The sequence below is a fragment of the Mastomys coucha genome, unplaced genomic scaffold, assembly GCF_008632895.1.
Source record: "Mastomys coucha isolate ucsf_1 unplaced genomic scaffold, UCSF_Mcou_1 pScaffold14, whole genome shotgun sequence".
Classification (NCBI taxonomy): domain Eukaryota; kingdom Metazoa; phylum Chordata; class Mammalia; order Rodentia; family Muridae; genus Mastomys; species Mastomys coucha.
In genome coordinates, this window is record NW_022196896.1 from 25,152,630 (window position 1) to 25,177,834 (window position 25,205).

General features: G+C 40.9%; 1 protein-coding gene across 2 annotated transcripts in view; it reads right to left on the reverse strand.

The window, feature by feature from the left end:
• Window positions 1-1,762: 1,762 nt before the first annotated feature.
• Window positions 1,763-25,205, reverse strand: part of Rad54b (RAD54 homolog B) — a 67,744-nt gene continuing 44,301 nt past the window's right edge. For both annotated transcript variants that reach the window (XM_031366599.1, XM_031366598.1), the window contains exons 6-15: window positions 22,699-22,861; window positions 20,406-20,631; window positions 17,848-18,055; window positions 15,348-15,487; window positions 11,366-11,656; window positions 7,558-7,733; window positions 6,506-6,767; window positions 4,900-4,966; window positions 4,529-4,729; window positions 1,763-2,124 (exon numbers count right to left, since the gene is read on the reverse strand). In XM_031366599.1, the coding sequence (XP_031222459.1) occupies window positions 1,913-2,124; window positions 4,529-4,729; window positions 4,900-4,966; window positions 6,506-6,767; window positions 7,558-7,733; window positions 11,366-11,656; window positions 15,348-15,487; window positions 17,848-18,055; window positions 20,406-20,631; window positions 22,699-22,861 (1,946 nt within the window). In that variant the 3' untranslated portion in view covers window positions 1,763-1,912. The remainder of the gene's footprint in view (window positions 2,125-4,528; window positions 4,730-4,899; window positions 4,967-6,505; window positions 6,768-7,557; window positions 7,734-11,365; window positions 11,657-15,347; window positions 15,488-17,847; window positions 18,056-20,405; window positions 20,632-22,698; window positions 22,862-25,205) is intronic.

The window sequence follows — 25,205 nt, forward strand, 5'->3', positions numbered from 1 at the left end:
ACAATATGAACTAAGTAGTACCCTCAGAGCTCCCAGGGACTAAACCACCAACCAAGGAGTACACATGGAGGGGTCTGATGGCTCTGGCAGCATGTGTATAGTAGAGGATTGCAAAGTCAGTCATCAATGGGAGGAGAGGCCCTTGGCGCTGTGAAGGTTCTGTGCCCCAGTGTAGGGGAATGCCAGGGCCAATAAGTGGGAGAGGGTGGAGTGGCAGGCAGGGGGAGGAGGGGAGGAAACAGGGGTTTGTTCTTGTTTTTTGTTTTTGTTTTTGGAGGGGAAACTGGGAAAGGAGAAATCATATGACATGTAAATAAGGAAAATATCTAATAATAAATAAATAAATAAATAAATAAATAAATAAATAAATAAGAAATCCTATATAAACTGTCTTCTGCTTAGTTCCCAAACAGAAGCAGCCATCCTCCTCAAAAACTTGGGTTTTTCCCTCCCAATAAATGTGAAGTTTGTCGTGTGCTGTGACTGCTGTATTCCTTGGCTCCTCACTGCCAAGCTACCTCTCAGAGAGCGGGATGCTGTCCTCAGAGGAGCGCTTTCACTGACGACAGGTCTCCTAAGAGCAGGGCTGCAACACCTGTGCTGGGGAATCTGCGGGCAGCTGGAGCAGAACTTGCGTAGGGAGCCTTTCCCTTCAGACTCGCTGCACTTCCAGTCTCCATTTGTAGAAGGCCACTGGATCCTTCTTTCTCACTCTACACAAAACTCTATTCAAAATCACGGCTGGAATTGTGTAAACTGCTAGAGGAAAACAGACCCTGCAGGACACAGGCATAGGCGAGGGCTTTCTTAACAGGAAACAAGGTGTATGCCCACAAGATGACAGGAAGCAGCAGCTGTTAGCATTCTGTATAAACTCCACCCCCACAGATACCTGGCAGCAGCCAGGTATGCTCCTCCCCGTGGTTACCTGGCAACGGCCAGGCTCTGTAAAGATGGCTGTTTGCCCCCTCCTCTCTCTTACTCCTGCTTCTCCACCTTGCCTCTTGCCCCCTTGCTCCGCCTCTCTCCCCATTCTCTTCCTCCTCTCTCCACGTGGTCATGGCCAGCCCCTACTTTCTCCTCTCTCTTCTCTCTGCCTTTCTCTGTCTCTGCTACCCTCTTAACTCCCCTCCCCATGCCCTAAATAAACTCTATTCTATATCACACCGGCGTGTGTCTGGTCCCTCAGGGGAGGGGATGCATGGGCCCGCCGAGGCACCCCCTTCCCCACACGTCACCAGAACACATTCTTATAGCTCTTTCTCTTCTTATGATCACAACAGCAGCTCCAGGGTGTGTGCTTTCCTGCTCAACAGTCCAAACCCATTCCAGCCCCACTGTCCCTTCATCTCCTGTTAGCCGGGCAGTGGTGGCTCACGCCTTTAATCCCAGCTTGGGAGGCAGAGGCAGGTGGATTTCTGAGTTCAAGGCCAGCCTGGTCTACAGAGTGAGTTCCAGGACAGCCAGGGCTACACAGAGAAACTCTGTCTCCAAAAATCAAAAACCAAAAAAAAAACAAAAAAACCAAACCAAAACAAAACAAAACAAAACCCTAAATCATCCCATCAGTAAACAGGCTAATAAACTACATAGACAGCTCTCAAAAGAAGCAGCAACCAATAAACACTCAGGAAAGTGCGTGACAGCTTTAGCAATCAGGGTAATGCAAGTATGCAAGTTAAACTGCTGATACAGGATGAGCCGATGCAGGACGACACATGGTTAATGGTTCATCTCAACACTTAAGGATATACACAAGACAGCAAATAACTCAACTTTTATTGTATTTAAGTAGGCATATTGTGAAACAAAAGCTCACTATCATAATTTAAATAATTTTGTTCATTTTCAAAATTACATTAAATTCCTCTTAGTTTTTAAGGGGTGCAAAGGAATGTTAGGAGGTAGTCCATTAAATGGCAGAACCTTGGTTGGTTATATTCTGGAAAAAGAACGACACATTTTGCCTTATTCTTTCGAGAAATGGGTCTGGAAGATTTAAATGGTCTCCAGAAAAGTGTTTCCACTGCTTCAACTGTGACATGGACAGAGGTCTCGAGGAGTCAGACTTCTGAGGGCCGAGCTGACACTGTCTAGAGGCGGCAGGGCTTTCTGACACATCATCTGAAAGGAGTTAAACAGTGAGACCCTTTGGACAACAGGGACCCTGCTACATACAGATCTACATACAGATTCCTGTTCCACATCTGATCACCGTAGTTCAGACTAAACCAACCAACCATCCATCCTTTTTACAAATCACAATAGGCTGCTGACTGGGTGCTCAATGAGCCTTCAGGCCTCTGAATCCAACAGCTGTAAGGTCTAGTAAGAAAGACATACATCAGACAAATACTCTCCCAAAGAAATGTTCACAAGTGCACAATCCATTAGGGAAGGCCTGTGAGGCAGAGCTGGGGTGGAGTGATGGTGTGGGAAGCCCTTGTCTTGTGTGCTCAAGGTCTCTGATCCGTTCCTCAGCACCAATAAATAGACAAGTTCTGGGTTTATTTTTTTCTGTGTTGGGTCAGAGCTCCATCCATCAACTTCATTAGTTTCTGCAGGGAGCACACCAAGAGACTCTGAACTGGCTCCCTGTGAAATGAGTCAAAGAGACTACTGCACTCAAGTTAACTAAGATTCCTTCAAAGACTTGTTTTATTTTCTAATTATGTGGTTGTGTGTCTGCATGTGGGTGTGTGCAATGTGAATGCAGGTGCTCCAGGAGGCCTCTGCAGCTGGAGTTACAGACACTTGTGAGCCACCCAGTAACACCATAAGTTCTGACAAATATATACTTGACTGCATGAAAAAGGTGTGTGAATAAAAGTATAACTAATTACACATGGTAGTGTGGTGGGTAAATAAATGATTATATATCCATACAGTGTAAGATACCACGGCTGAATGAGGGTGCTTAAGTAAGATAGAGAGATTAGGAGTAAGTATATAGAGAATAGTGAATAAGTATGTATAGATAGGAGTAAGTATGTAGATATAGAAGTAAGATGTATGTAAAAATAGTAGTAAGTAATATGTAATAGATAGTAAGTAAGATAGAGAGATTAGGAGTAAGTATATAGTAATAGTATGTATAGATAGGAGTAAGTATGTAGATATAGAAGTAAGATGTATGTAAGAATAGGAGTAAGTAAGATGTAAAGATAGAAGTAAGATGTAAGGATAGAAATAAGATGTAAGAATAAGAATATAAGTAAGATGTATGTAGTAAGATGTAGGGAATAGGAGTAAGTAGGAAATAGGAGTAAGTAAGAAGAAAGTAGAAAGATGTAACTAGTAAGATGTAAGAAGAATATATAGAAGAATATAAAAGAAGCTAGCTAGAGAAGAAGTAAAAATGAAGGTTCCTGATTGAACTGCATGGAGAAGAGCTTGTTGTTGCCTCCTTATTTCCGCTGGATGGAAAGGCGGCCGACAAGTAAATAATAAACAACAATAGAAAATATGAAATGTTTAAAAATAAACAATAAGAATATCAAATTTATGAAACTCTACATAGAAGAACATTTAAAAGGTATAAAAACCATTTTAGGGATAAAAACCATTTTAGAAAATAAGTTTGAAATCGTTAAGTCATTTTGGGAGGTGGTGGTGCATGCCTTTAATCCCAGCAGAGGCAAGAGCATCTCTACGTTCGAGGCCAGCCTGACCTACAAAGGGAATTTGAAGCTATCCCAGGTTACCTAACAAGAACTTGACTTTAAAAAAAGGTTTTTTAAAAAAGGAAAGGTTTTACAAAATAAAGCAGAAAAAAAGTACATAGTAAGACCAAATGTCCATAAAGAAACAAATGAAAATATTTATCTGAAGTTTTAAATCTACTCCTATGAGATGAAGGCTAGCCTATCTACGTACAAGTTCCAGACCAGCCAGAGCTACATCCTGTCTCAAAAACTAAACAGGCTGGCGAGATGGCTCAGTGGGTAAGAGCACTGACTGCTCTTCCGAAGGTCCTGAGTTCGGATCCCAGCAACCACATGGTGGCTCACAACCACCCGTAATGAGATCTGACACCCTCCTTTGGTGCATCTGAAGACAGCTATAGTGTACTTATGTATAATAATAAATAAATCTTTAAAAAAAAAAAAAGAGGTATTCTCAGGCTTACTTAAATAACAAGTACTGAGCAGCACAGGTGATTATTCTAAGCACCTCAAAGTTTTGCCCCATTATGAATAAATCTTATATAATTTAAACAAACAATACGTAATTCTGCTAAGTGTAGGATTTTTATGAAACTCCAATAAAACTTTACATCTTTCTTACTCTCAAGTCATTCTATCAGGCTTTGAGAGATTTGCCTACATAGTTAATTTTTTCACAATAGATTTAGAAATAAACTAAACTGAGTTCAAGGTTCTACTGAATACTTTCTCAACTGTATACATAGTACTTGTCCTACAATACGAGGGACAAACTCATACAGGCAAATGGCCGACATTTCTAAGTTACTCTTTCAATGTTCTCAGACACAAGCTGAGTGTAATGGAATCAAAACACAACTCACCAGTGTGACCTTTTTGCCCTGTGCACTCACAGTCAAGCAGGTCATGAGTAACACAATGTGAATTTTCATGTAGTGTGAACAAGTTTTTAAGCTCTTCCACAGAAAATTGGATATGTTCAGATGATCTGGTTAGGTCTACAACTGCCCCAGAAAGGCCTTGCTTACTGATCTGCCTCTGATAGATCTTTTCCTCTATCGTACCTGTGGAGAAAACACCCATTAGAATTCCTTCTTGTACCTATTATTTGTGTTTGGTCAAACATGTTTGTTATTTAATATCTAATAAAAGAATGCATTCCAGATACTGAAGCACAAATTAACAACAAAAAAATTTTAAGGAGCTACATTTTTCTCAGGTGAAGGTTTTTTACCTGTAGTCAGGAGTCTATAAATATGTACAGGATGTTTCTGACCATCTCTCCATACTCTAGACATAGCCTAGACAAAAAAAGAATTATGAATACAGTAGAAACCAATGGCCCTTGCCACATAAACAATCTGCAGGAATATACTTTACTATTGGGACTTCTGGGTTTCACTAATAGATTCAAAACCAACCAGGGTGCCAGCAAGATGCTGAGAGGTAAGAGCACCAGCATGACAGGCCAGTTTGAGGCCTAGAAGCCGAGTTGTAAGAGAGCCAACTCCTACAAGCTGTCCTCTGACCTCCACAGACATACCATGGCACACACTGGCAGACACACACACACACACACACACACACACACACAACGTGCCCTCTTTACATCCTTGCCCTGGGCTCAGAGAGGGAGACTAGCACTCATAGAGGCATGTGAAGGAGCTGCAGAAGTGCCATGCCACAGTGAGATGGGTATCTTGATAAAACTTGAAAGCAAATTTGGACAGCCAAGATGCAAAGAACCAAGCACAACGTAGGCATGCAAGGTCCCAGAAGTTAATCGTTCACCCTTGAAAACTCCTTAAGGTATCTGCAATCACTTAGGCTCCCTCTGGTTTAAGGATTAACAGTGATACTGTGCAGCAAAGGGTTGATATTTAAACCTTGCCCACTCTTCCAAAAAGGCTGCCTCCATGCCCTTAATCCATGAAGCCATTACTGCATTCCTCTCTTATTGACAAAAGGGAAAACTGTACCAAGCACAGAATAATGCCAGCATACTAGGCCATCAATTTCTACCACATGAACTACCCACTGATCTAAGATTACAAAAGAAAATCCCCTAACCTCTGGGGAAAACAATCAAAGGATTCATCAGGCTGTCATCGAGGCACTAATGCTATGGAACCAACTCCCAGCAGAAGCTCTGGACACCAAACCTTGGGTGAAGTCCCTTTAGCTGGTAATGGCCCTGCGGCACTGTCCCTCATTGGTACTGAGAATTAAATACTGTTCATACAGCTCTGAGGGGAGAGATGGATGGAGTTTATGCCTGGTCCCTCCTGAACCTGCCTTATATATATGTTGATTTTAGTATCCTTGTAAAATAATAACTGAGTATAGCTGCTTTCCTCTGTTCTCTGGGGCCTGATAAATCACAAAACTTCATGGTTGTCTAAGGATTCCATAATGAAATACCAACTGAGGTAGAAATCTATTTGTCAAAACCTCAAAATACATAAAAGTAGTCTGTACACTAAAAAAAAAAATCCTGGTTTCTCTACAGAAGTTAATGTTGTAGCCTCACTGCAGCCTACACAAATCGATCATAGCTCCATAACTGTCATCCCACAGCCATGAACACCCTGCAAGATAGCTGTACAGTGTGACTTGAAGCTTGGGTTTGAATTTGCATGCTGGAAGGAGAACAAATCTCCAACATAGGCTACGAACATCCTTATGTGGAGAAGCTGCGAAGACTAAACAGACAGTAAGTGGAAAGCACACAGCAGAGCGCCGGATACAAAGCCAGAGCCCAACACACAACAACTATCAACACATGGCCACGGCTGGGTTTCTGGGCATTCATACTGTCCACTTAATGTATACAGTCCTACCTGGATGTCAGTGGCTGGGTTCCAATCGATATCATAGAGAATTAAGTGAGATCCTCCAATAAGATTAAGTCCCACACCACCAGCTTTTGAACTTAATAAAAAAATAAAATTAGTAGAGTATTTACTATTGAAACTGTCAACAATTTGCTGCCTTTGAGAGACTGGTGTTTGGCCATCAAGTCTTCCACAAGCATATCCATGACGCTTGCATACTTCTTCTAAAACATTCAAGGTTTGTCTGTAGTTGGATACCAAAATCACTCTGTCAACCAAAAACAAAATGTCATTACATAATGTTTTAAAGCAGTATCCTGGATTGTTTTCTAGTTGAAGGACAATAGTAACACTGATATTACAGAAGGAGTAGCGGCAGCACTGAACAACCACAGGGATTCTTTCCTTCTCCCTTGAAATCCTTATCTAAACTTCCAGTCTTAAGATGCTAGAACAAAGACCTTGCCCCCCCATCTCTGATGTCACCCTAAAAAGAGCAGAATAAACAAAATACAAAAAAGAACAAAAATTCAAACTCTATCACATAAAGAAGGAAATGTTTATATGCAAAAGTAAAAGGAGAAAAGTAAGGCAGGGACTGGCTACCTTAAAAGAGCAGCAGGAAAGGGAAATCAACACAGTGCGTGTTCCAGCAGAGATCAACACAGGGCACTCACACCTCACAGTCTTTTCACTTTTAACCATGTGCGTGTATGCATACATGTGTAAGTACAGGTCCTCACAGGGGCCAGAAGAGGATGTCAGACTCCCCTGCAGGGGGAGTTACAGGAAGCTGCTAGCTACCCGGTGTGGGTGCCAACTCAGGTCCTCTGGAAGAGCAGTATGTACTCTTAGCCATGGAGCAATCTCACTGAGTCTCCTCAGAGGCCAAGAATGTAGAGTATCAGTACGTAGAAGCCCAGGCAGGTCTCACCTCATGTGACTAGGTGACCTACAAAATTGATTCTTTGGAGAAAGTAAACAAAAGAACCGAAGTCCAGGGAGGGACTATGGAGGCAGTGACAGACACAGTGTGAATGGCTGGATACTGGGCTTACTTTTCAGTGGGACGAAGTTCATGGATCACTGCCAGGAGCTTTACTAACACCTGTAGTTTTCCTGATTCATTCTCAGAGAACTGCAGAGAGTTGTAGCCAGCAGGGAACACAGTCAGCAAGCCTTGGCATAGATTCCTTTCTTCATTTTCATCACAACTCGAGCTAAATTCTTTACCCTGTTCAAATGTGAGTTAATATTCATTCACATTTACTGTTTTAGTAAGTAAGGAGCAAAACTTACAAGGTAGTCCAAGCCAACTGGGAAGTAAATCTTGTAGGTCACAGTTACCATTTCTGAAGGAACACCATGCTCCCCACACGGTTCCTGGGCCTTTCCAAAGCCCTGGCACCTCTATCAGTACCCTCACTCCCTGGCATCCCCATCAATATCCTCTCTCCCTGGCATCCCCATCAATACTCTCACTCCCTGGCACCTCTATCAGTACCTTCACTCCCTGGCATCCCTATCAATACTCTCACTCCCTGGCATCCCTATCAATACTCTCTCTCCCTGGCATCCCTATCAATACTCTCTCTCCCTGGCATCCCTACCAATACCCTCACTCCCTGGCATCCCTATCAATACCCTCACTCCCTGACATCCCTACCAATACCCTCACTCCCTGGCATCCCTATCAATACCCTCACTCCCTGGCATCCCTACCAATACCCTCACTCCCTGGCATCCCTACCAATACCCTCACTCCCTGACATCCCCATCAATACTCTCACTCCCTGGCATCCCTATCAATACTCTCACTCCCTGGCATCCCCATCAATACTCTCACTCCCTGGCATCCCCATCAATACCCTCACTCCCTGGCATCCCTACCAATACCCTCACTCCCTGGCATCCCTATCAATACTCTCACTCCCTGGCATCCCTACCAATACCCTCACTCCCTGGCATCCCTACCAATACCCTCACTCCCTGACATCCCCATCAATACTCTCACTCCCTGGCATCCCTATCAATACTCTCACTCCCTGGCATCCCTATCAATACTCTCACTCCCTGGCATCCCCATCAATACTCTCTCTCCTTTTCACTCTCTCCTCTTCTACTACTTTTTCTCTTGACTTGTAAGTGGCTCACAACATTTCCCAAATGACAAACTGAAATAAGACAACAGTTTCCTGAGTCATAAGTCATACCAGTGTCTTCATAAAAAGTAATGATATAATCAATAGGCTAATAGAAAAATTAATTTTATAACACACTTTGCTTATATAAGTAGAATTTGTGGTAGAGGGATATGCTGGATATTGAACCCAGGGCCCCCATTTTAACTCAGATTACTTTTATTCCAAAGTGATTACAGTCACCTCTGAAATTTTTTTCTAAAAATGCCTAGTTGACATAGAAATAGTTGAGTTTAGAGTGACCCTGTTTGGGTTAAATGGTCAGGACTGGTACTCCTCCTAGCTTACCATAATTCTCTCCTTTTCTGGAACTTTGTTAATCCACACACTGCCTGCCTGAAAGGCTCCTTCCTTTTCTGCTATTACCTCAGATCTAAAAAGAACTGAGGGCTGATGTGAATCTCATCTGCTTATTCAGAGTCTCACCCTAGAGACTAGGCTGGCCTGGAACTCAGAGATCACCGGTCTCTGCTTTTTGAGTGCTGAAATTAAAGGCAAGAGCTAACAGACTAGGCAGGTTTTTTGGTTTGGTTGGTTTTTTAATGCACACTATATTCATCGTTGACCTTATTCAGCTGAGTAGTTAACTACATTTTAAACTCCTCTTATATTCCTTTTTTAGTAGTACTAGACAAACCTTTCTGGGTACATATCTAATTGTAATTTGGCTTCCAACAAGGCAAAAAACAATACTTAGGTAAAGTCACTTGAATAAATATCTGTAGAACTTAAAGAGTTTATATCAGGTTAGATCTACAGATACATCTATAATTTTTTTTAAAATCTATAATTTGAAGAAGTCTTGACACAGGGTTTAGTCTAAACATTTGAATATGCTGTAAAGAACTAACTATTTGGGGTGGATGTGCACATTCACATACATCAGACACACACATACAGACAGGGTGGGGGGAATATGCCAAAATATTCTAAATTAAGTGATGTATTCTGGGCCATCATTATTCCTTCCTTTTAAGGAAGAATTTTTGGCTCCTATTCTTCCTGGGCTTCATGCCCAAAGGGTTTAATTGTTACCATCACATATAGAATCTGTTTTCTTAAAAGTTGCATAGTAAATTGCTATAATCCAGCTTTCTGCAGTTACACAAAGCTCACTTCTATAATAAACTAAGTAAATGGGATCCACAATAGGCTAAACTTGGAGAATTCTGTTACAACACTATTTTTTAAGTATATAATTAATGTTCTCATACCTAAGTTAGCACCCACAGTTTTTGTTTGGGAAGATTATTTATGAACATATTTTGATTTTACTGTCTAAATAATTGAGTTTTTTTGGAAAAAAGTTTTCCATGGTGAGCTGGAAATATCATTAATGGTTATTGTGTAATTTCTTTAAGTAGGCATGGAACAATTACTATGTTCTTCCCATAATCTCTTGTTAAACCGTCACAACGATGTCATCATGAAGTAATTGTTAGCTCTGCTTCCAGATAAGACAATCAATGCTTACAGATACAGCTTAAGTACAAAATTTGCCAAAAGTTAAAAAGTTAGAGCCGGGAACTGTGGTGGACACCTACAATCCTAGCTGCTGGGAAGTCAAGGCAAGTAGAATGGAAACCCAGGGTGATGCTCAGCTACACAGGGTACCGAGGCCAGCCTGAGCTGCAGGAGATGCTCTCAGAGGAAAAGAGTGGCAAGTCCAATTTAAGGAGCTGATACCAGTCCTAATTTCAGAAAGTCCTACCGTGCTGTGGACTGCCTTATGATCATTAAATATGCAAACAGTTGACTCAACTATGTCATCATTCAAATTCACACCTACAGAAGGACTATTAATTTGGGAAATGTTCGAGAAAAAGACGATACATAAATATCTGAGTCCCTATTTTTCTTTCTTTTTATTGTTATTTTTTGTTGTTTGTTTGTTTGTTTGTTTTCCCCCCTCTTTTCTGAGTTTCTCTGTTTAGCCCAGGCTATCTTGGAACTTATTCTATAGACCAGGCTGGCCTAGAATTCAGAGTTTTTGCCTGCCTCTGCCTCTCAAGTATTGAGATTCATCCTTAGTTTTGTGGGATGGAAGCTAAGCCCAGTAGCAGGTACTTCCTGTCCCAGCTCTAAGACCATGCCTCCAGCTGAGGCAGGAGAGTCATTAAAGAGCCCAAGAATATAATACTAGCTTGGGCAAAACAGCAAGACCTCTCTCTCAACAAAAACACAGATGACAATAATAGTACTTAGTCCAAATAGGTGCATAAAGAATAAATAAAACCAGAAAAGCCCTTCATTTTTGGTATACAGAAAATACTTAATAACAATTAGCTAGTACTATTAATAATATAAAAATGTGATTTTGCTGGTTGGAGACTGAATGATTTTTACTTTTATTTTTTGTTTCTGTTCTGCAACAGAATCTTACTCTGTAGCCCAGGCCAAGCTCAAGATCAAAGCGATTCTCCCTCAGCCTGCCACAGGTTTGTACTACAGGTGTGAGCTCCACACCACTTGTTTATTTTCTTTTTGTGAGTTTTCTGAATTTTCCAAATTTTCTGCAATAATCATGTATTACTTTTTTATAATAAGAGAAATAAATTATTTTAATGCTCAGTTCTGTATTCGTTAGCTGCCTCCCACATCCCACTCCAGGGCCAGCACAACCTAGCTTCTGGGCTCCCAGGCCTCCCAGGCCTCCCCCACTCACCTTCACAGAGCTGAACAAGAGGCATGGGTGGTTGCACAGCTTCTTTAGGGCTCCTATGCAGACGAGGTGATCACTATTTTCCAATAGTCCTTGCAGACAGGACCTCACAGACTGAGAACTCAGCAGCTTTCGGTAAAGTGCAATCTGCAATGCTCCTGGTCGGCAAAAGACTACGTTCTCTATCTTAGGGGGCAGGTATTTATTGATGACTTCCTGAGTTCTTCTAAGGATAAAACGTCCAGTGAGACGCGTGAGTTCACTTGCTCTTCTCTCCCCTAACTCTTTCTCTTCCTACAGAAAAAAAGAGCAGACTTAAAAAGTGGTTATGTATAAAACTACCTGTAATTATGATTAAAATGAATATTAAATATTATGGAATAATAAAGCATCATTAATTATTTCTATCAGACTTTAAGGGGAGAAAGGGATGGCTTCTGAGACAAAGTCCTACTACAATAGCTCAGGCTAACCTGAAACCCACCACATGGCACAGCCTGTTCATGAGTTAAGTCTTCCTGCCTCTACCTCCAGAACACATACCACTACCAAGCCACATTAGACCTTTCTCAACAGTAGAAACAAAATACAAGTGTGGGGATAGAGAACCCAATTGTGGTATTTGGGAGCTAACTCAATAATTGAGTATGTTCAGGACACTGGGTTCAGTTCCTACCACTAGAGAAAACCAAAGCAAAATCCCATCATATTTTAAAATATATACTTTTTATTAATTTTTTGAGTCTTTCACATATGCATATAATGTATCTTTATCATAGTCTCCCCCTACTTCTCCCACTAACTTCTCCCAGATGAACCCCAATTCCCCACCTCCCAATTTCTTGTCCTTTAAAAAGGAAAAACACTAGTGATTTGAATAAGAATTCAAGCCCCTACAAGCTCAAGTATTTAAATGCTTAGTTACAAGGAAGTAGCACTATCTGAGAGGATTAGAAGGATCAGGAGATATGGTCTTATTGGAGAAGTTCTCTCTTTCTCTCTCCTTCTCCCCCCCCTCTCTACTTCTCTCTCTTCCCCTCCCCACCCTCCTCTTTGCCTCTGGATCAGGACATAGCTCTCAACTACTTACTCCAACACCAAGTCTGCCATGCCTGACACCATACTCCCTGACACGATGATAGCAGACTAAATCTCTGAAACTGTAAGCAGGCCTCCAATTAAATGTTTTCTTTTATAAGAACTGTTTGGTCAGGGTGTCTCTACACACCTCATCACAGCGATAAAAAAGTAGCTTAAGTCAACCAGCAACTCCAATTTGTGCTCCACACTCATGGGTGTGGATCACCTGCTGGGACACAGTGGGCCAGCCAGGTGCCAGAGCCTTAAAGAAGACCGACTGATTACCTGTCTCCCAGAAGCCATCATCAGCTCCTCAGTTGGGGTAGGGGTTCATGGTCCCCTCTATAATGCCTAGCTGGATCTTGAACAGAAACCAAGGCTGCTGTGAGCTGTGAGTCCTTTCATGTCCAGAAGACACCGATTTGCTCTGATCCTCCCGAGCCTTTGGCTCTCTCCTGCAATGGTCCCTGATCCTTGCTGGGAGGAGTTACAGGACCAACCAGCTAGAATGCAGCACAGCTGTGTGCCAGAGCCACCTGGACATATATGGGCTACACTAACAGGTTGTTTAAAAAGGAAACAAGAGATGAAGTTGGCAGAGGGACATGGTGCTATTAAACCACAAGGAACTGGCAAGACAATGGTGTTAGAGAGTATAACCAAAATACATGTATGCAGGTATGAAATTCTGACAGAATAAATAAAAGTTGTTTGTTTTCTTTTTTAATTTGCTGGCACAGGACAGTTGATACTTTCAAAATCATTATGCACTGTTTATTATAAAAATGTGTATTTTAAGTCAAAATATAATATTAATCAAATGTATGCTTAAATTCTCTATAGAATCTTTTGACCATATAAAACTTAACAGGGAAATTTAAAACAAATCCTTTATATATATACTTATTCCTGTATAAGAAAACTCTCCTTGTTTTTTCTTCTAAAGATTTATTTATTTTATGTATATGAGTACATTGTTGCTGTACAGGTGGTTATGAGCCTTCATGTGGTTGCTTGGGAATTGAATTTAGGACCTCTGCTTGCTCCAGTTGGCCCAGCTCACTCAGTCCCTGCTTGCTCTGGCCCAAAGATTTATTACACTGTAGCTGTCCTCAGACTCACTAGAAGAGGACATCAGATCTCATTACTGGTGATTGTGAGCCACCATGTGGTTGCTGGGATTTGAACTCAGGACCTTTGGAAGAGCAGTCAATGTTTACCCACCTAGCCATCTCTCCACCCCACTCTCCTTGTTTTTAAGAGTTTAACTTTTATTACAAATGTAATAGAGCCCTTAAAGAAAAGATAGAAACTACAGTTCTGTGCAGAACTATAAGAAATCTAAAGTCTATTTTAATCAACCAAAATCAACTACAGCTGAGCTGGTGAGATGGCTCAGTAGGTAAAGAGCACTGACTCAGGGATAAGCCCGGAACCCATAATCCTCCGGATGGAAACAACAGCTCCCGAACTACACACACGCCTGAGCATGCATGCTATACACACAAAAAAAGAAAAGTCTTAAGTAATGGTTCAAGACAAAGATTTTTAAGTAGCATTTCTCTGTATAAATATGCAATGATATGCCATTATTTGTAGCAAGAAAAACAGTCTCAAACAATGAAACTTCATGCAGAGAAGGATCTAGTCATTCTGGTTCATCTTTGTAGTCCTCCAGTATATACCTTCCTAACCTTTGATCCACATACAGTATTTAAAATATGTGTTAGATTGGGCTGGGTGTGGTGGCACACACTTTTGAGCCCAGCATTTAATAGAATAAACAGAGCAAGTGATTCAGTGAGTTGAAGGACAACCTGGTCTAGACAGTGAGTTCTAGCCCAACCTGGGCTATATAATAAACCCTGCCTCAAAAACAAACAAACAAACAACAAAACCCTGTCAGATCAATAAGTGACTAGTATTATTTTTATATAATATACCATGAACATTTTCCATGCAATTATGAAATATTCATGTAAGCCATTATTTTGTAGTTTCTGATTCATGTAAAATGCTTTTTAAAATACATGTTGACAAATTACCTTTATAATTTAACTTCCCTAGAACAAGATGTAGCACTAGCAATGTTTTTCAGATTTTAGACTGCTTGTCCCACATGCAAGATGCCTGAGGTTTGATCCACTTAGCACTTAATAAATCTGTATCTGTACTGTATAATCCCTGCACTGAGGAAATGGGTGGATCAGTTCAAAGTCAGCCTGAGCTACAGGAAACTATTTCAAAAACAAACAAACAAATAAACTCATGAAGTCAGATTTGGTGGGGGAGGGTTGTTTGTTTGTTTGGTATAGGGGTATGGGTGTATGAGATAGGATCTTACTACTATGCAGCTCTGGCTATCCTGGAACTCACTATGTAGACCAGGCTGCTGGCCTTGAACTGCCGTGCGTGCGTGCGTGCGTGCGTGCGTGCGTGCGTGCGTGCGTGTTTTTAAATACAGTCATACTTTGCAGCCCAACCTCCCCTAGAATTTGCAGTAATCCTGCCTCAACCTCTAGGACGCTTTTTAACAATTGATGTTTTCCTTACAACTTTCGTCCTGTCCTCTTTAGTGACATATAGAATGGTGTATCTTAGATTTTATAAAAGACAGTATAGGGCTGGTGAGATGGCTCAGTGGTTAAGAGCACCAACTGCTCTTCTGAAGATCCTGAGTTCAAATCCTAGCAACCACATGGTGGCTCACAGCCATCCATAATGAGATCTGACGCCCTCTTCTGGAGTGTCTGAGGACAGCTACAGTGTACTTACATATAATAAATAAATAAATCTTAAAAAATAAAAAATAAAAAAAATAAAAGACAGTATATAAATGAATACCAAAATTATAATTCTTCCAGACATACTGGTCTTTAAAAAAGAATCATTAAAGTAAGTTTACCTCAGGAGAAGAAGGCTCTCTTGACATAATGATGGGTTCTTCATATATCTTCCTATAAGATGACAGAGACCCTAATATTCCTGGATTAACAAAATCAACTAATGCAAAGAACTCTTGCAAATCATTCTGAACTGGAGTACCTAAGGAGAGATAACAGTGATGAGAGGCTGAATTTGTCATAATCACAGGTCTCTGTAGAAATTTGTCCCTTCTTTCTGAGAGCATAAATACAAGCAAACACCCTGACAGACAACCTATCTATTAGATAGCTAAATCTTAACCTATTTCTAGTCAACATCAACTGAATAATTTCCATAACAATGAGATAAAATATAGCAGAAAACAAAGTCAAAATTTCTTCTACTATGGATAAACTGAATACAATCACATACGTGACACTGCACATGTTCATTTGCATACATGAACTTTCATAGAAGGCAAACCATCACATTCAGAGCAAAAGGCCCTATAATTATAAAAAACAAGAATCGGTCCAAAGATCTAGGTCATTTACAGAAAGCTTGCTTAGCAAAGCCCTCTGAATCAACTAAGCAAGCTGCACATAAGTGCACAGAGACTGGAGCAGCATGCACAGGCCCACACAGGCCCACACCACATCTTGTGTACATTCTAGCTATTAGCTTAGTATTTTTATGGAGCTCCTGACCATGAGAACAACTGGGTCTGACTCTGTGCCTGTTTTTAGGACTGTCTTCCTCCTCCTCTTGGACTGTGGGCAATTCAGTATGATAGTTTTTGCTTCAACCTTATTATAGTCTACTTTGCAGTGTTTGGTTGTTATCTCGTAGAAGCCTATTCTTTTCTAATGAGACAGAAAGGGAAGGGGTTGGGAGGGGGTGGGGAGGTGAGAGGAACTTGGAAGACTAGAGAGAGGGGAAATTATAATCAGGATATATTATTAAAAAAATCTATTGCCAATTAAAAGTGAAAAAGAAAGAATAAAATAAAATAAATCCTAAGTTCAGTCCCTAGAACCACAAAATGATAGACAGATATGGATGGATCAATTCAGACAATTCTAAAGACACTAAAAAAAAAAAACTATATACTTTTTTTTTTTTTAATTTAAGACATTAGTACTAGTTTTTATCCAATAGTTACAGCTCCAGGAGCAAGTGACAAGAACAGGGAAGCAAAAACGGTCTCAAGATTGACAAAGGAGGGACAGTGGGCAGTGGCAATACTTCCGTGAAGCAAGTTACCAACAGAACATTCCTTCTACATGAAACTCCAGAACCAAACTTTCTACTGATGAAATCAAACTTAATATGGAACACTGACTTTGTAGTAAGCCTCTTCCTGAGGATGTGAATAGCCTGCCCGTCCTTGGGAAGGGTAGCTATGTGAGTCCACGTGAGGGAAGAGCTTTGAACTCCGTGACTGCAGCTCTTTTCAAAGCTTTTCTTTTACACTCATCCCAGTTGCCCTCCTCTTTAGAGCTAATCTGTTGTTTTATAGCTGCAATACTGGCCTCACACTAAATGGGGAGGAGAAATAATCATATATTAAAGCCAACTCAGTCAATGTTCCCATTGTTTCTCTAGTGTAACGGCTCTCAAGATCCAAGGTTGATCGTGAAGTTGGAAGAATTCACTCAGTTTCTCAAATAACCAAAGACATGAGAATTACCTAGATTCTACTTCCCACTTCTCCAATTTCCTGTTTCCTTTAACACAGAACTTTCTAGGTACTAAACACCAGCTTCTCTACTATCTAATTTTTATGTTATTATTATACAAAAACATTGATTGGCTATCTGCTAAACATTGGGCATCAAAGTGTATATATGATATTTGATGCCAATTCTTTTCATCTTTAATTGATTAAATTAAAAAAACAAAAACAAAAAACCAGGCCCAGAGAGATGGCTCAGCAGAGAAAAGGGTTATGGCCAAGCCCGACAACCTGAGTTCCATCCCTGGGACACACACAGTGGAAGGACAGACAGAACAGACCCTATAAGTTGTCCTCTGACCTCCAAAACATGTGCATACCCACACATATACACACAAAACAAAACTAAATAGGTAATTTAAAAAAAAATTTTTTAAACAAGGCTGGGTGTGCAAGACAGAAATGTCTACCAAATGACTGGATTGGACTTCTATGGATCAAGTCCTCTGGCCCTCACAACAAGTTCATAACATGAAGCCATTACATTTCTACTTCACAGACAAGGAAATCGAGGAACCAAGAAGTTAAATTACTTTCCCAAGTTGCACACTTCACCAGCAGACTGAGAGCCAAGCACACCTAGTCCAGCCCTATCAACCTCATGCTTTACACCATTAAGTTTACTCCTCAAAAGGTAGAACAGGGTTGCAGAAAAGACTTAAAGACTCATAATTAATTAACACAGATTTATTCATATGAATTCCCTAACATCACCAGTTCTTTTTATGTCAAGCATCAGATTACAAACTGTAAAAGGTTCATTAAGCAAAAGTTCCATCCCATCTTTCCCAGAGTGACTACTTACCAGTGAGAATTACTCTCTTCTCACAAGAGAGGCTAGAAAGGGCTGCCGTTGTCTTGATACTACTGTTCTTCAACCGGTGCCCCTCATCACAGATCAGAAGGCCAAATGGTATAGTCTTAATTTGATCTAGGGAACGAAGCAACATTTCATAACTGATGATAAGAACAGAATGAAATGTAGAATTGATAAACTCCTTGACTTTATGGTCCTAAAGAGAGAAAAAAAATAACATTTAGTAAACCATAAACAAGCTGGGCGGTGGTGGCACACACCTTTAGTCCCAGCACTTGGGAGGCAGAGGCAGGTGGATTTCTGAGTTCGAGGCCAGCCTGGTCTACAGAGTGAGTTCCAGGACAGCCGGGGCTACACAGAGAAACCCTGTCTCGAAAAAAAAAAAAAAATACCATAAACAGAAACTATATAATCAAGTCTAAGCAACATTTTGCCCACCAGTAGCCAACTATCAGATCTATTAACCCCTCCTGTCTTGGTCCTGTTGGGCTGCATTGAGAAGGCTTGAACAACAGCCGTGACCTCTCACTGGGGTGGGAAGCCTAAGACTAGCCATCAGTGAAGACAGTCCCAGCCATGATCATGACTCAGGCATGATCATTTTGTTCTTTTCCTTCCTTCTGAGCTCCCCGGGGTTTCTCTCCCCTACAACTGCATTAGATCCCAGGAACAAGGAGCCTGACTGACAAATATCTTAAGTCAAAAGACAAAATTACACCTCCACACCCAGTGACAGAACCTCCTCAGCATCATCAAAGCCCCAGGGAGCTGAGCCTAACATAAGGGTCTCAGGTAATACCAACCAGACCACAGCCAGACCAGTAAGACCTAGACTGTTAGCATAAGAAGCCTTCCCCTTCCCCCTGGTTTCACTGGGAAGGATGGCTCTCAAAGTGGAGAGGGGAAGATCTGATCTCTCTGCCTTCAGTACCAGCATGCTAATGTCATCATAGGATGCCATCCTGATGACTTTATCTAGCCCTAACCACCTTCCAGTGTCCTATCTCCTAAAGCATTGCAAGCTTCTGAGTGACTTCCAATGGTTGACTTCTGGTATTTTGACTTGAAATGGTACAAAGAAATAGCTAAAGCCATTCTGTTTTCTCAGTATTCAATAAGACAAATAAAATATTCAACATTCTATTATAAAATAGATTTTTAAAAAGATTTATTTATTTTATGTATATGAGTAGACACTGTAGCTATGCAGATGGTTGTGAGCCTTCATGTAGTTGTTGGGAATTGAATTTAGGACCTCCACTTGCTCCGCTCAACTCTGCTCGCTCAGTCCCTGCTTGCTCCAGCCCAAAGATTTATTATTATATCTAAATACACTGTAGCTGTCTTCAGACACACTAGAAGAGGGCCTCAGATCTCATTATGGGTGGTTGTGAGCCACCATGTGGTTACTAGGATTTGAACTTAACCTTCAAAAAAGCAGTCAGGGTTCTTACCTGCTGAGCCATCTTGCCAGCCCATAAAATAGATTTTTGTACTGTTAGCAGCCAGTCTCTGCTGAGGGTCCAGCCCGCTCCAGGTTACTGACTGTGAACAGCCTGGCCATGGCATCTCAGCTGGGAAGTGCTGTCTCCTGAGTCTACAACAAAGGGTACCCATATTGTCCCCGACCCACTCCATGCCCCCGCCTATGAACCTCCTCATCCTCAAAAGTTAGAGAGACCCCCTCTTCTGCCTCTTGGACTTCGATTCTCTTCAGAGACCCTGCCATGCTGCCTTTCTATGCTGGGTTCCTCACAGTCACGCTGTTGCCTCAATCTCTCTATCTAAATCATTAGTAATCAAACTCAGTGTCCTCTCAAATCACCTGCCCACATACAAAACCTAACTGAGTTTTTCAAGGTACAAGCTAACATAACTGTTTTAAGCACATTTAAGGTAAACCACACTAAACTATAATGTACAAAATATTACATGAATTCATAACACACATATGTATGTATGTATGTATGTACGTTCTCATTATATAGCTGAGGTTGGCCTCAAATTCTGGATCTTCCTGTCCTTATCTTCAAAATTCTGGAATTATAGGCATGTGCCCAGCTGCATTTCAACTCATTGTAGTACATTATCACACTACAAGAAAATAAACCCGTGGGCTGGAGACATGGCTCACAGGGTAAGAGCACTGACTGCTCTTCTGAAGGTCCTGAGTTCAAATCCCAGCAACCACATGGTGGCTCACAACCATCCATAATGAGATCTGAAGCCCTCTTCTGATGTGTCTGAAGACAGCTACAGTGTACTTACAAATAATAAATAAACAAATAAATCTTAAAAAAAAGAAAGAAAGGAAGAAAAGAAAATGAGCCTTTGCACACTGAGAGTCGTCAACCACCTGAACATATGACTCTGAGGAAACAAAGGTAACCGTCCTGCAACAACTCAAAATCAAAATGTGGGTGAGCACTCCACTTCTATGCATAGGGCTTGTGGGATTCCACATTCAAAACGCTAAGAACTACAGTAAGTTAAAAGGCTCAATATTATAAGAATGTTTAGGACTTAAACCTTTAAAAATCCCTTACCTGATCAACAGTGAATATCTTGATCCTTTCGCTTCCCAGCCATTTTTGAAATTCTTTCCTCCAATTATTCACCAGGCTTCCAGGAGTAACAATAAGTGTCTTATTTATCACTGGCTTGCCACCATAGGGCCCCTGACACTTTAGGGTCCAGATGAGCGAGATACACTGCAATGTTTTTCCTAAGCCCATTTCATCAGCAAGAATAGCACCACATTTGCCAATTGCTCTGTTAGAAATAATTATAGTTTACTGAATCACAATGAGAAAATATTTTGTGCCCTGATATCATCAAGAAAAGGAAACTGGTAATAATGACCCTGAAGACTGGTTTAGGGTTTCATCTAGCTGATAACAACCTATCAATTTTGAGTCTCTGACGATTATAACCACTCTGTATTGTAAACTAATGTATCTGAAGTTAAAGACCTGAATATAAAACCTCTATTACTGGCATCTAGACAGAGTTGAATATTAAAAATGAATTACAATTTTGTATCTACACTGGGATAGTTTAACTACAGTTATGTTTCTCATCACTAACATTTTGAACACTTACTAATCAATTTTATTAGATCAAAACAATTCAAAATACACTGAAACTTTATAGTCAGCAAGACCTGAGCTAAAATTGTTTGAAATAAACATATTCTATGATCAAAATTTATCACTCTCTGACAATGGAGTCCTCAAGCAAGATAGATTAGAAAATGTTTGATGTCCTACAATAATACAACAATATGAAGTCATTAAAAATATTTTCAAGGGCTGGAGAGATGACTCAGTGGTTAAGAGAACTGACTGCTCTTCCAAAGGTCCTTAGTTCAAATCCCAGCAACCACATGGTGGCTCACAATCATCTGTAATGAGATCTGATGCCCTCTTCTGGTGTGTCTAAAGACAGCTACAGTGTACTTATATATAATAATAAATAAATCTTTTAAAAAAAACTTTCAAAAATCATACATTTTATACTGCTTTATATTTTTAAGCTCTTAGATGGCTACATGATATTTAAAAGTTATAATGTCCAATGAAATTAGAATATTATCAAAAACATATAGTTTGTTAGCTTAATTGTATTTCTCTATTAGAAATAAGAACTAATAAGCAGGGTTTGGGGAGATGGTTTCATCAGCAACACAGATAAAAGCTGAAATTCAATCTCACACCCCACATAAAAAGCCAGGCATGATGGGACACACTTGTAATCCCCGTGCAGCAGAGACAGGGACAGGCAGAGTCCCAGGGCTCACTGGCCAGCCAGTCTGCCACATCAGCAAGTTTGGGTCACTAAGAGATCATAACTCCAAAACAACAACAAACAAAAAAACAAGATAGAAACAACACATGAAATTGACTTCCAGTATCCATGTGCTAGGTACACAGTGCATGCACACACACAGGAACACATAAGAAGAGATGAACAAACTCATGTTTGAGTGTGGCTTCCGGTCGGCTCTGTACTAAAGAACCCGCTCATGGAAATGAAGTCTGAAGGGAAATAAGATGCACCCATGCAGTTGAATATTCCTCCTGAGTTCTCTTCAGCTCCCTTAGTCAGGAGCATGACTTCAGGTTGCTGACGCTTCTGCAAGCCTCACACCAAAAAAATGGTGCTTTCCAAAAATATACACTTTTGTAGCCATGTGTCTTTGTGAGTAGAGAAGCATAAGCTGGCATGGGAACGGTGGAACTAGATCTTTTGCTGAAGTCTATAAAATGTGAAGGTGAGGATTAAATGAAAAGACTTGGTGAGGTTAGAAAAATGTGTGCAAAGCCCTGGGCTAAATGCATGGCATAAAAACGTGTGTGTGTCTGTGTGTCTGTGTGTATGTCTGTATGTCTGTGTCTGTCTGTGAGGTACCTCTTAGAAGCCAAATGGTTTAGAGAAAAGAACCATCAACTAAAAGCTGATCATTCCTACAATGTATCTTATACCGCCTCTTACTAATCCTATAACTGCGAAAGTAAACCTCTCTATTCTTACATTGTCCATAAAATAAGACTGGTATTTTCCCTACCTAACTTACAGTTTTTGTGAGAAACAAGTGAAATAGTATTGATAAAAAGACTAAATTAAATGGGTCATGTAGGGCGGGGCTATTTAAGGTCTTTGCTCCTAGTCTACTTCTCACCAGGACATCTGGCACATGGCTTCCGCCAAGAACCACTATGGGATGCACACACTTGGTACCAATTGCCTTTCCTACCAACTGACATTTATGGTGCAGACCTGAAGTTCATTCTATCAGGTTCCTCTCAAAAACCTCATTGTTAACATTTATTTTCCTACCTCATTCCCATCACACACTCATAGAGGAAGACAATTCCATCTTTCTGATGTGGTCGGAGGTGGCGTACAAGGTGAGGGTCTATCACCACATCCACAATGGGAAAGCAGTGCCTATTAAACATCCATTGGTGATTCTTGTCTGGTCGAGGCATAACAAGGGCATCTTAAAAATAAAGTAAAAGAATGAAAGTAATACCATTTTCAGAACAACATTATCTCATTCCCATTGTTTCTGCACCAGAACTGTTCACCATCGTTAATGGTGAACTTTGTGTGTGTGTGTGTGTGTGTGTGTGTGTTGTGTGTGTATGTGTGTGTACACTAGAAATGAACACACACCTGTAATCCTAGCACTCTCGGAGGAAAAGAGGGAGTTCTAGGCCAAAGGGGGAGAAAAGGAAGGAACAGAACAGGGTAGAGATGAGAGAGGAAGGAAAGGGGGGGAAGAAGTTGTAAACTTTGTGTGCTCTGAAGTGCTCCAGGTGCTGAAATTCACTTCTGTCTAAGAAGGAATTCAGTAAGCACAGCATTCCACTGTCAGGACAGACAGTCACTGACGGACAGACAGTCTCTGAAAGGCATGGTTAGAATTTTGACAAGATGCACTTGCCAGTGCTCAGATTCTCATTCTGTGAAGACTCCCCAAGCTCAACAGGAAGGCTGCCTTTATCTTAAGGCCTGTACAAACTGATGGTGACCACCATTTCTATTAGAATTAGTCAGAATTGAGAATAACAAATTTCCCATTGACTTAACTATCATTATGTGCTGAAGGTTAGCTATTACATTCATGAATGTCAAATTCATGAGCTTTTGCAAAGTAACATATATTAACCATCAAATGATAATCTAATTTTTTAGAAATAAGGTAATACAGCTTAAAGGATTCACTAAAATATCCTCCAAAGACAAAACCAAATGTAACAGAAAGATGACTGACAGTGTGTATGTACACTAGAAATGAACACACACCTATAATTTTAAAGTTAATTAGATTAATCTTGATAAATCTGAAGTTAATTAATCCATCAAAACTTGGCTTTGGAGTATGTTTGCATGTTGACAATGGGGTTAAAACTTTAATTCAATCCAAAATAAAAACAAGAGGAAAAAAGGAAGAATAAAGAGGTGAGAAAGGAAGATAAAATATTCTAGTATGTTGAATAGACATCTATTTCATGGACACATAGTCATGGGATGAGAGTGTAGTTCTGGGCTGGAGAGATGGCTCAGCAGGTAAGAGCACTGACTGCTCTTCCGACGGTCCTGAGTTCAGATCCCAGCAACCACATGGTGGCTCACAGATCCCAGCAACCACATGGTGGCTCACAACTACCCATAATGAGATCTGACACCCTCTTCTGGTGTGCCTGATGACAGCTACACTGAATTACGCTGGAGTGAGCAGGGCCGGCAGAAGTCCTGAGTTCAGTTCCCAGCAGCCACACACATGATAGCTTACGGCCATCTGTATAGCTACAGTGTACTCATACACATAAAATAAATATTAAAAAAAAAGAGAGAGAGTGTAGTTCTGTTTACTGTTAGCAATGATCCATGCAATCCATCCCCCAACCAGATTCCTTCTTAACTGTTCCTTTGTGCTTGGCCACATTGTCAGTACAGTCCGCAGGGTATGCCTTCCTCTACAGCCTGACAACTCCCCTCCTAATCTTGAAGGTTCCAATCGGAATGACAGCTGCCCTGCAAGAGCTGATGGCCCTGGCTATGATAACAGAACCAATAGGGAACCTGCTGTGACCAAGCAAGCATCTCATGGACCAAAAACCATGACCCAGAGCGACCTTTGGAGGAGAGGGTTATTGTACCTCACAGCTTATAAGTCTATCATTAGGGAGGCCAGGGCAGGAACTCAGGGCAGAAGTTTGGAGGCAGGAACAGATGCAGAGACCAGCAAGGAATGCTGCTTACTAGCTTGTTCACCATGGCTTGCTCAGTCTGATTTCTCACAACATTCAGAAGCACCAGGCCAGGGGTGGCACAACCCACCCTGGCTGGGCCCTCCCATATCAATCGCCAATTTTTTTAAAAACACACTACAAACTTTGCCCACAGGCCAATCTTACAGAGGCATTTTTCTCAGTTGTGGTTCCCTCTTCTCAGATAACTCCAACTTATATCAAGTTAATGAAAAGCTGGAGAATCTTAGAATTTAAAATGAGGGCTTTTAATAGAAATGTATGTATAATGTATAACCTTTACCTAAAAGGGGGCATGGAAAACCTCTGTAAGAAGCCAAAAATTTGGAGTAGCCAGTTCCAGGAACTTGGCTAACTCAGCCTCAGGGCTCTGGTTCCTGAAACCTGCCCCTCCTGACTGATCCACAACGAGGGTGGAACTAGGAATGAAGGTCTACTGGTTTACAGGCCCTCCACCCTGCTGAGGCTCTCCACCCTGACGACCAATAGATAAAGATTACATTCCTAGAAGGAATCTGTTCCCCTCCCTAACTGAATACCTTGTGTTGGGTCCCTCTGAAATTTTCC